Source organism: Seriola dumerili, unplaced genomic scaffold (assembly GCF_002260705.1).
Source record: "Seriola dumerili isolate Sdu_G_001 unplaced genomic scaffold, Sdu_1.0 BDQW01000147.1, whole genome shotgun sequence".
NCBI classification, from domain to species: Eukaryota; Metazoa; Chordata; class Actinopteri; order Carangiformes; family Carangidae; genus Seriola; species Seriola dumerili.
The window spans coordinates 1,144,427-1,155,928 of NW_019174402.1; the positions used below are offsets into that span (position 1 = coordinate 1,144,427).

An 11,502-nucleotide genomic window follows, 5' to 3' on the forward strand; every position below is an offset into this window, starting at 1 on the left:
GCATTGGGCAAGTTTTTACTCTAACTGTCCAAAGCAGACACAGTGGTAACAGTGGCTTCACACAGGAACTTTGGTAAGGAAGCACATGGCACCATGGTCACAGTGTGTAATTCTATTTTAGTCTTACTAATTTGAATAATAATTAAGATGCATTTTCAAATGTGAAGGAAATAGGTGATGTGTGCAGAAGCAAATGTACTTTTGCTGTCAATCTGACATGCGGACCCTGAAAATCTTGCATGAAGCTCGGCTATGGAAAAATTATAAGTTAGACACACTGCTTTGTTCCTGTGTAAACACAGCATTAGAGTTTCAAGGGAGGCAGTCTGGGAGTTTTTAAAAAAGCAAGCACAACCGATGCAGAGAGATGGAGGCAATCAGGGCAAAGGTCAGAGCTTTACTTAACTATTTACATTTTAACCAGATCAGATCTTACAAATTTCAGCAAATCTTCACCAGCTGTCATCTATATTGCCTCGGGGAACAACATCATTAATTTTGGGGAAACCACTGAGCAAAGCCTTCACCCATCAGGTTTCTTCTTTAGTGAGAGGCAAAACATGCAACTCTGAATCTGTTGCCAAATGTCAAACCACATCGAATGATGAAAGTTAATTAACATAAGTCATTTGAGTTTCAACGTGACGTATCATTCTTTATAGCATTTATAAACTGCTCTTTGCCCTCTGCGGTGTAAACACACCCTGCCATGCAAGTTTTATTTATCACAAATATGTTATAAACACACAGTGCACAGTGCAAACTGAACTGAAAAACTCTGACTTATCAGTCTACAGGTGGTTACTGTTGGTGCACCAACCCTAACCCTAACCCAACTACCAATAACACAGGAAACAGCTAGCTACCGATAGCTACCAGGGAAAACAAAAATGCTTTCCTCTTTCTGTTTTGGTTGTGCAATGGCAGACGCGCTTCCTGTTTGTCATAAATCGAGCCTTCATTTTCGCAGGAGATTTCATGCCCGGTGGCAGACAGAATTGCATAGTGAATGCAAGGCTTATAGGGAACCGGTCTAAACACGTATGGTTCCATTATTTTATAGCCATTACATGGTGCAATCAACATTTACTATATAATGATAAGTTCAAATAAGTTACTTGTCTATTGCCTCTTTAAAAAACAGGTTAAAAGGCAGGCACCAAACCTGAGAAATTTGCACTATCATTTGTAAGTGTTTACGTACACTTGAGCATTTATCTGTCTCTTGCTAAATAAAGCCTTAAATGCAAATGTTGCTTTTATTTTGGCAGTTAATTTTTCCAGATTTAATTCACGTATTTTTCAGTTTAAAAATAAGATGTTTTTGTTTTTAACATTTTTGGGTCACTGAATTGTTTACCCATAATTGTCTCTTGAGTAAAACATAAACACATCAACAGTACGTCATCTATGACAAGCTGCATCCAGCTGCTTCATCAGAACCAGCCACTCTGACCATGTAGACAAATGGTAAATGGACTGCAGTTGTGGTACATCACAGCCATGTGAATTAACAAGAGCTGATGATCATGTATGCATGCTCTGTTCTTTGAAGAGGTTTGGCAAGTCTCAACAAACTGGATGAGGACACACTGTCTTTATGGATGTCTGTCATTGTCGAAATCGCCAAATATTCACATACTTAAGCAGCCTGAACGGCTAAAGTCCAGAAATGGTTAGTGTTGCAAACATATAATATATAACTATTGATCTGATACTATGAAGAGAATTTAAACATTGCTTTGGGCCCGAAGAGCTGTTGGCAAGAAATGTAAATGTTCCGTTTTTAGACTATTCAATTTAAAGATAATAAATGTTCAAAGAATACTTTCTCTCACACCTCCTCTCTCACACATGAGCGCAAATCAGTGCAACTTTCTATAATGTTCTGCCAAACTGAGGGAAACAGAGCACAGGTTGATTGGATAAAAATGAAACCAAGCATCTGGCTTGCAAACTGTGTTCTTGTGTGTGTGTGTGTGTGTGTGTGTGTGTGTGTGTGTGTGTGTGTGTGTGTGTGGGTGTGTGTACCGACAATGACACAGGATGAGAGGCTTCATCTCCACACAACACAACAACAATGTGCAAACACTGATTTACCTATAAATTACATTCATACACCAACATAAAAGAGAGACACAATGACTTAAAATGCTTCACTCTGGAATAACAGACCTTTCTAATCATGTCCTTTCAACTTCTGACAGTAGATGATTTTAATGGACGAGTCACCGCTATGGTCACCGCCGTATTTCACCCCAACTAAATCCATTAAAATGTGCCACTCGGCAAAAGAACTAATGACATGACATGAGCTGAAAGGTGAGTTTTCTATTTGACCTTTTGGAGTATTTTCAAAATGCAACCAAAAGGCATTCCTCTTCATTCCTGGATTCTTTATGTTGCTGGCTAACCATTGATGAATATTATGTAATTGTGAAATTTACATGATATCTATGATTAACATGAAGTACTTTCCAAAGGTAGAAACCAGTGTATCCATAAAATACATATATGTATAGTACAGCACATCTGTAGCTGCATTTATTATATTTCCCAGGTTTGAATTAGAGTATGGGTGTCTCTGCTTAAAGTATTAAGTATTATAGATTAAAGATTCTCCCTGCCAGCAAAATTACTTTCCATAATTCTTTGCTAACAAGGTCCTAAAAAATATGACACAGTGTGTATGTTCGTTTATCTAAATTCCCTATTGGATAGTCAGTAGTGAGGAGGCAAACGGGAGACAATGGGAAGGGGGATGGAAATCTCAATATCAGGCTGCAATCATATCGTGGGTGTTGCAGTTGCATGCAATGTAATCATTCAGCTATCAAGGCACTCCTAAAACTCATCTTTATTTACAAATTTATATAGTGATGTAAATGGATTTATACATTTAAAATATCAAATATTGGGGTAAAATACAAGGAAATGTAGGGAAACAAGACTTGACGTTTAGAAGATATAATGTTTACCATGTTAACCAACTTAGAATCTTAGCATGCTTACATTTGCCAATTAGCTCAAAACACAAAGTACAATTGAGGCTGTTGGGAATGTCATTAGTTTGGCAGGTATTTTTGATGAGGCGCTAGATGAAAAGATGGAAACGTAGTTCCACCAAAGTGATTACGTTTCACCCCGAGGGCAACATGAATGTGTGTACCGAATTTCAGGACAATCCATGCAAAAGTAATCAGCTCTATAGTGGCAATAGAGGAGGAGTCCGAAGATCCTCAAAGTCTGTTAGATTCATCTGAAGTCATGAACATCTGTACCAAACTTTGTGCCAATCCATCCAGTATCCAGTAATGGATGGATTGGCCCATCCATCCAGTAGATTTCACATATTTCACTAGATACCATAGGTGAAAACATTGGCCTGCTGGTGGCGCTTAGGATGTTTCTAATCAACAGAGAGACATTGCCATCTGCAGAGCCATCCCACTAAAATGGCTACAGATAAGTCTACTTTAGTCGTTACCCACCGCATACCCCAGTCAACTTTCTGAGCTTGGTTCAAGGGCGGATATAGACAAACAAAGCAGCTAAAATACAAGGTGCAAGGCCTGACAGCTCCCAGGATATACTGTCACTGTGGCCAGTTGCAGACAAACTAACGCTATTATTCCATTTTTTCTTCATTCTTTCTCCAGCCACCATTTCAAAGGCAAGTGAACATAGGAACAGATAAGGTGTTTATTTATGTGGCTTCGACTTGCCCCTTATTTCCCTGAATCTCCACCTTACAAGATGAACTCTGTCTGAGCCACAACTACTGAATGTATTTTTTTTTTTCTTTTTTGATCATAAGTCAATTCATGTTGTCATTAATGTACTGCTGGCTACTAGCTCCCCACAGACGCAGCTGCAGTCTGTTGGAAGTGTACTGAAACATCCCAGTATTTCTTACATTCTCGATGATGGTCCCACTCTATAGTTTTCACTGTGACAAAAATGATTTGCCTTCTTACAGAGAGGATTCAGGAATTCTGTCCTCTAGACCCGCCTAAAAAAGTGATCTTTCGTGGTACACCACACCCCTGAACTACAAAGAAATATCACATTCTCCATTATCTTCTCCGTTACCCTTATTATACATAAGAGCTTACTACTACTCACTGTGTTAATCCCTGTTCTAGTGCTTGGGGCAAATTTATGTCCTCCCTCACTAGTTCACCAGTGAAGGTGATCCAAAGAGACTCAGTTCATGCAAGTGAGAGACAAGCCATTATCGATCAGTGTAAATTTGGTATGTAACTAAGGGTCTATGTGTCCTCTTTTAAAAACTATTTTTTACTATTTTGAAAAGGTTTTTCATTGAGTTTGTTTTAATATGATTTTATTATTTTTTATCCTTTCAAGGTTTTTATTTCATTTCTCTCATCTCTACTCTACATGATTGCACCACTGTGTTTTTGTCTGTGAAGCACTTTGTAAACTTGTTTTTTGAAAAGTGCTATACAAATAATTTTTTATTATTATCATTATTTATTATTTAATATTTATTATGTTTGGTCCCCAGATGTATTATGTAGGCATTACCACAGCGGATTTTTGTTTTAATTTTTAAATTTTTATTTGTTAACTAGGCATGTTCAAAACAAAATAGTTCATATCTGGAAATGTATGAATACATACCAGCTGAATGAACACACCACAAAGGGAAGTCATTTTCAAAGATGATTTTTTTCATCTGTGTGGCAGAGTAATAACAATTTAATACATACAATTTGTCCTTAAGACTAACATAAATGCGTGTTGCTCCAAATGTATGTATAAACAGGTGTGGTAAAATCATAATTCATTTTCAAGAGCAGAATTTACACAATGGGCAGTGTAATTAGGTCTAATCAGCCTTTCATGTTATCAACTCACTATATGGGTCTGTTGTAAGAGTTCACCCTGAGATCTTCTATTTGACTGGACGTTGTGTGTGTGTGCCACTATGTTCCTACATAATTGCTGGCTATTTTTGTATTGAGCCAGTGTCTCATAAGTGTGGTGGCTGTAGTGGAAAGCAGCACAGGGAATCTGACTATATTAAGGAAACTGTTTGATGATATTTAAGGATGTCTAGAAGGGATGTGGCTTGAGCAAAGTTTCATCTCAGTGGTTCTATACACATATCAATCTTTAAAAGCGTATGTTTTTAAAACAGAATTCTCCATCACTTTAATGAAGTGGTGCTTACACAGCATCAGCACTTTGTGATGAGACTATAAACCATTTTAATCAGAGAACAGCCTTGCTCATTGCACAGTCAAACAACATTCATTATAGATTATATAAAATCTATAATTATACTGTTAAAAAATGTTTGCATACACACTGATGCTTGCAGTGTATATGTCAAAAATAACACAATACACTTAACTAGTCACTTAATTCTAGTCCAGTGTGCTGTAAAAATAGATCTGACATAAACTGTTATCTGTGCTCCATGTAGGAATATTTAACTACATTTAATTCTTCCCTCAGAATGACGACTTTTTACAAGCAGTACTCTTTAGGCAGCTAATATCAGACTACAGTAGAAACTGTGGATATCTTGAAAATCAGTGACTCTGGTCTCTCACTGCCCAAAATATCCAACTAGCCTCATGGTGGTTAAAAAATCTATTTAAAGTCTTGCTTCATCTGTACATTGAAATGCTATGGTGATTTACTCTCCCTTTTTAACACTTGTATGTAAAAGACATAAAAAGACAAGCATAATTATGAGTTAAATCAGAACAACAATGATGCTAAACACACATTTGGATTTCACCATGGCATAACTGCAGTAGATTCAAATGAAACTGAACCATGCTTGTACAATTTGCAGTTTTCTTGCTATAGTATATAATACAATTAACAGGGATAGCATTTGCTGTCCTGAATTTAATGCATGGCATTTGAAAAGATAGCATGTTTGCTATCCCTCAGGGGTGAAATATCTCACTAGAATATGGGATGATCGCCAGTAACCCAAGTTCAAGAATAAAACTATAAAAGTATAAACATGAGTGAGCACGGAAAGAGTTGAAAGGATTTGGACAGATTTGTAGACAGATGTAGCTACTCTGAGTCAAAATGTGAAATAAGTTCTTATAAGCGTAGGACAGAAAAGGTAAAATCTCTCATCATAAAGACAGTGTGCCATCAACAGCTTGAAGCAGTGCCTCAAGGTTTTTCTTCTCTCAATTGGAAAACGGCAGTACCAGACAGGCCTTAATACATACTCAGCATGTGATATTTTAGACACGGTACTTGTGTATCTTTCATGCCTCCAGAGCTGCTTTGAGGCCTGAGGCCTTTAAGGATGCCACTTCCGAATGCTTGGCTGCTCAAAATGCTGTTGTAAAATATCATTTATTCACGCTGCAAAATCAAAATAAACAGTAATGGAATATTTCTTCTTCATCTCCCAGCCAAACAAGTTTTTGCTCTTAATTATAAACAACTACTTAACACTGACAGACTGATTAATAATAATAATAAGACTGCTGGCTTACATTTTGATTTTGTTAAAGTTGCCAAGCAGTGCTTTAACGGAGGGCACATTAACCCATCTAATACCTCAAACCACCAACATACAGTTTTACAGTCTTCAGAAAGCAGTGAAAAAGAAACTTGTACTAAACTAATGACGAATCTAACCAGAGAGCACTTCACACTGTAGAGCACTGATATCCTACCAGCACCTCATCTGTTTGTCTTTCTGATCTGTGAGCTCTCTCTTTTCCAAGCTGCAGGTACAAGATGTTCACTAATAGAATTTCTTTGTTTCAATTTGATTTCAAACAGACAGCAGTGGTACATGTATGAAATGTAAATCGTTGCACCTGAAATGGAATACTGTAACAAAGGGAAATGTTTGATATGTATATTGTCAGTGATTTTCAAGATACTGTACTATAAGTAAGCTAACCATTATTGGAAGTATAGGCATAGCTGATGGGTGGCATTATGGGTAGAGTTCTCTTCAGATCCACAAATATACTCTATTTAATCTGCATTGCCTGTATTTAATTGCTAGGCAAAAAGCAGAGGCAGATAGAGAGAGAGAGATAGGTTTGTAGTGGCATTTTGACACCCACATCACCCCTCACAGATACTTAGATGGATTCCTGCAGCGGAAAGCACTGATGAGAGATGGAACTAACTGTTTATCCTTCCCTTTGTACATCTACCCAGCATCCGCTGATCAATAGTTCCTCAAGATGTCTGGCTTTGTTCCTATTTCTCTCTTCAAGCTGCCTGAATCTTCTCATTCTCTTTCCTACCTGTCCACCATTTCTTCTTCACTGACTTATCCTTCTCATCTTTTTCTCTTCTGTTCATCCTTTATTTTTTTCTGTCCCTCCCTCCAATCGCCTTCCAATTCTTTCCATTCCCCATTTTTCTTCACTTTCTTTTTCCTCTTTTCCATGGCCTTCTCATTCCTCCTCACCTCTTTTCTTTACTCTTGTCCCTCTAACTGTTTTGCATTTACTCTGAACCACTCTCCTCCTTCCGGCTGTCTCTCATCTCCTGCATGCACCACAGTAGCTCCCTCTAAGGCAATCAAACAGTAGGAGTTTTCAACACAGCAGATGCGCTGGATGGAAGGGAGTATGAGTGGAAGAGGTTGAGGGTGAGCACCGCACAGGTTGGATGCTTAGAAGAGAAAGGACACACTACACCTGTCTGTCGTGTCAAAAACGTGACAGAGCAAAGCTTTTTCTAAACATTCAAAATCAGTTTTTAAACGTTATTATCAAAAATGTTTAAGGCTTTCGAGGACATGCCCATAAGTGATGTACTCTAGCCTAAATAATCTGGTTGTAAAAGTCTGCCAGTCAAGTGATTATCAAAATGACTCAAGTAACAGTTTTTTGTTTTCCTTTAAATTCCTCTTTTCCTGTTTTGCAGCTAACAGCATTTCATAGCTATACTAAGAGAACACACCAATTTGGCACAAATATCAGTACTAATGGTAATGTGACAGACATTACTGTCACCATGTTCTGGATGGTATGACAGACTTAATTACCTCAGTGCCATGAGTCAAGTGTTTGCCATCCATGGTCTATTTGCATTCAGTTGCACAAAGATGACGGGGAGTACACACAGATCTTGACATAGCTTTTCCCCTTCACATATCGCCTGCCCCCACTTGTTGTTGTTATTGTCGTTACTGCTGCTGCCCTGCTAATTAATTCAAGACTCCAGTAATAAAGTATAAGTAGCAAAACATAATGCTAAAGCCCCAGGGACACAACAGCATAATTACACAACAGTTTAATTTGCTAGAGATACATTGTAATTAATGCTGTGTGGCTTGTAAAGCATCATCATGTCATCATGTGCATGTTAAATACTGGAAATGGGCTTTAGACTGCTCAAGTGATATCACTCACATGACACATTAATAGAATATGGAGACTGTAACTAAGTTAATAGAACAGTAAAAACGAGTTGTTAGTAAGATGAAAGAAGAGCTGTGATTGGGCACACTGCAGGCAGTGTGTGAGAAACAAATAAGTGAAAAGCCTGTTATTACCATATAAAACCCATGTGAGTTTGTGTATCTTAATGTGAGAGAGGAAATTAAAACGCCTGTCTCTGTTTGTTCTGCTCAAAATTTACTTAATGTTTTAATTTGCTAAATGACAAAAAAATCCCAGTCAGCCTGCTGCCTCTTTTCATGGAAAGAAAGCCATGAGGAAACGTCGCTGTCCGTGGTGCTGAAATTAACGCTGCTCCATAGAGCCGCGTGCCCCTCCTCGAGCTCACTGCAGCACCCCGTCGTCCTGTCGGCTACACGCGCTCGATTTGGCTCTGTCCTCTGTGCATGTATTGATTAATTATGATTGGGCCGGCGGGTGGCGGGCGACTAGCTTTCATCTGCCCGCCTCCGTCGTTGTCTCCGAGGAAAGACATCTCAAACATCTACAAAATGACTGCCAGCGCGGATGATATGCAACTTTTATGAGGGAAAAACAGCGAGGGGGAGCTTGGTGAGGTCGGCGCGCGCGCGCGCACACACACAAACACACACAAACACACACAAACACACACACACACACACACACACACACACACACACACAAACACATAAAAGATAAACACACGAACACACTCTACCTGTATAGTTTGGCGGTTGTAGACTTTCACTACATGGAAGTTAAAACTGTAAATCCCTTTGCGCGGCGCGATGAAATTACTTCTCTCCTCGTCAAAATTCCTCCCAACGTTTACTAGAACCTGAAAGAAAGAAAGAAAGAAAGAAAGAAAGAAAGAAAGAAAGAAAAAGAAAGAAAGAAAAATTAATTGATAAAATTGCTTTATCCTGCTCATGTCTTTCACAATATTTGCATTCAGAAGTCACTGCAAGATCACATGGGTGCATGTAAAATTATTATTATGGGCGTCCTGACAAACAAACAACTGTCTGCATCTTAAAAAGCAATCAATCCTAAATATGTGACTCCAAACAGACGCACATTAAGCAAAGATGACAACATTTATTCTTACGAATCTCATCAGTTTACTTAGGCTATAGGAATGATGTGATTCATTTTGTATTTTCTTTTCGGAATAATTTCTGGAGATCCTATTCAAATTGACTTTTGGGATAGGGGACTCAAAAGGGCCCCTCTGACCACAAACTCAGATTCAAAGATGTTGCAGAAGAATAACTCTCTGCTTTTATCTCGGCTTTTTCCACGACACAACTCCCAAACTTCATGGGGAATGAAAGGGAACTTAATCAATCTTTCAAATGAATTTTTCAATTATGCATTTCAGCAGCCAAATGTCTGGTTTTATGGATGGAGGCGAACTATGGCGTGTAATTGAACGGCAGTTTGAGGGAGAATTAACCTTTAACGGCAGGCGGGTAGGACCTCGCCCTCGCGACCTGCCGTTACTAATTTATTTGGCGAGACGTCAGTTCCCATATTGCATATTGTCAGCTCAAAAAGTTTAAATATTCAAAAGTCTTGCCTATCAGGCTATTCTTCCCCATCCACTTTGGAAATGTATTATCTATAAAAGGAATCGTTACCGAGACGATTCATTTCAGCTCCACTTTTACTTATCTGGAATGGAGCAGCTCCCTGCTGTCCACGAGCCCATAGGTGCACGAGATGCAGCTCTGTGGCATTCTACACCCTATCCATTGTCTAATTTAACCTGGACTTTTGGTTTTACCGACTTTCTTATAGTCTTTCACATATAGCCTTCCCCTTGATTAAGTTGATCATTTATTGCATATATCCTATATGAAATATAAATGTACGTGAAGGAGTTTTAAGATACAGAAAAAAAGACAAGGGAAACAAACTTGGGAAGGTTATTAAATAAATATAAACATGAAACACAAACACATTGCTTCTGAAGCCTCTGTATGTGATATTTTACGCTTCTCTCCAGCGACACGCAAGTTATCCTCCCTACACGGGCTATTTGACTGTTACAATACCAGGCGATATAGGCTACTATATGCCACACATTTAACACACACATACCATCTCAAACTTCACGTGCGCTGGTCTACAGCATTCTCTGGGATCAAACTGATGTAAAACTGACTGAAAACAACTATAAACATACACTGTTTCTTTGATTTAGTGTAAACAGAACAGAATAAAACAGATATTTTGCGTCCTACCCGATCGAAGTAGATGACCATGGTTCGGTTGCTCATCTCGGAGGGCTCATGGTTGGTGTTCCGTACTGCGGAAAACGCCACCTTGGCGCTGCCCGAGCGCACCGAGATCCCGAGTGCCGTGCCCGTGGGGTCCGAGGTCGGGTTGGAGTCGCACACCACTAGGCACTTCCCCTCCAGGACGATTGGTTCCGTCTCGTTCTGAGCGCGGACCGGACTTGCCGCGAGCCACACGGCACTTATCAAGCAAAACGCCAACATACCGAACCAGAACGGCGAACTTCTTCTGTCGTCTTCGTACCTTAAACCGTGGGTCTATTCCCCTCTTAAAAATCAGGTGGAAATAGTTTCCCGTCGTCCCCCGGTGAACCTTCAGAGGGCTTGTTTCACAACTAGATGACACTCCGATTTCTTGGATTTAATAGCCTACAGCAAACTGTTTCTTCCTCACGAAGTCTCTCTGAGGGGGAACCAGACGATTTATCTTCAGGCTTCTCTCCTGCTTTTTCTTGAAAACCAGCTTGTTAGCCCGTATCTCCTATCGAGTTTCCAGTTTGTACCTGTTCTTCTCCTTTTTTTGTCACTTCTCAGCAGTTTTCTGTCACTTGGAGACACAGAAAGCGGGGAGTCGCGCGCGGTGCGGAAGGGCCCTGGACGAGTGACGAGGCAGAAGAACTCATAGCGCGCGGGAGGGAGCTCCGTCTGCTCTCTCTCGCGCGCGCTTGAATTATTGATATGTGAGATATGAGAGTCTCAAACACAAAAGGCTCGAGAGGAAGGGACGCGGCGCGCGAGCGCAAGATGCCCTGGTCCTACTCTTTTTTTTTCTTTTTACAGACCCCTCCCTCCCCCCTTTAACGGAG

The 11,502-nt window shown here is 39.6% G+C and overlaps 1 protein-coding gene across 1 annotated transcript in view; it reads right to left on the reverse strand.

The window, feature by feature from the left end:
- The window catches only part of cbln1 (cerebellin 1 precursor), a 19,010-nt gene extending 7,794 nt beyond the window's left edge, over positions 1–11,216 (reverse strand). The window contains exons 1-2 of the mRNA XM_022749940.1: positions 10,643–11,216; positions 9,115–9,234 (exon numbers count right to left, since the gene is read on the reverse strand). Coding sequence (XP_022605661.1) covers positions 9,115–9,234; positions 10,643–10,900 — 378 coding nt within the window. The 5' untranslated portion in view covers positions 10,901–11,216. The remainder of the gene's footprint in view (positions 1–9,114; positions 9,235–10,642) is intronic.
- Between the last annotated feature and the right edge of the window lie 286 nt (positions 11,217–11,502).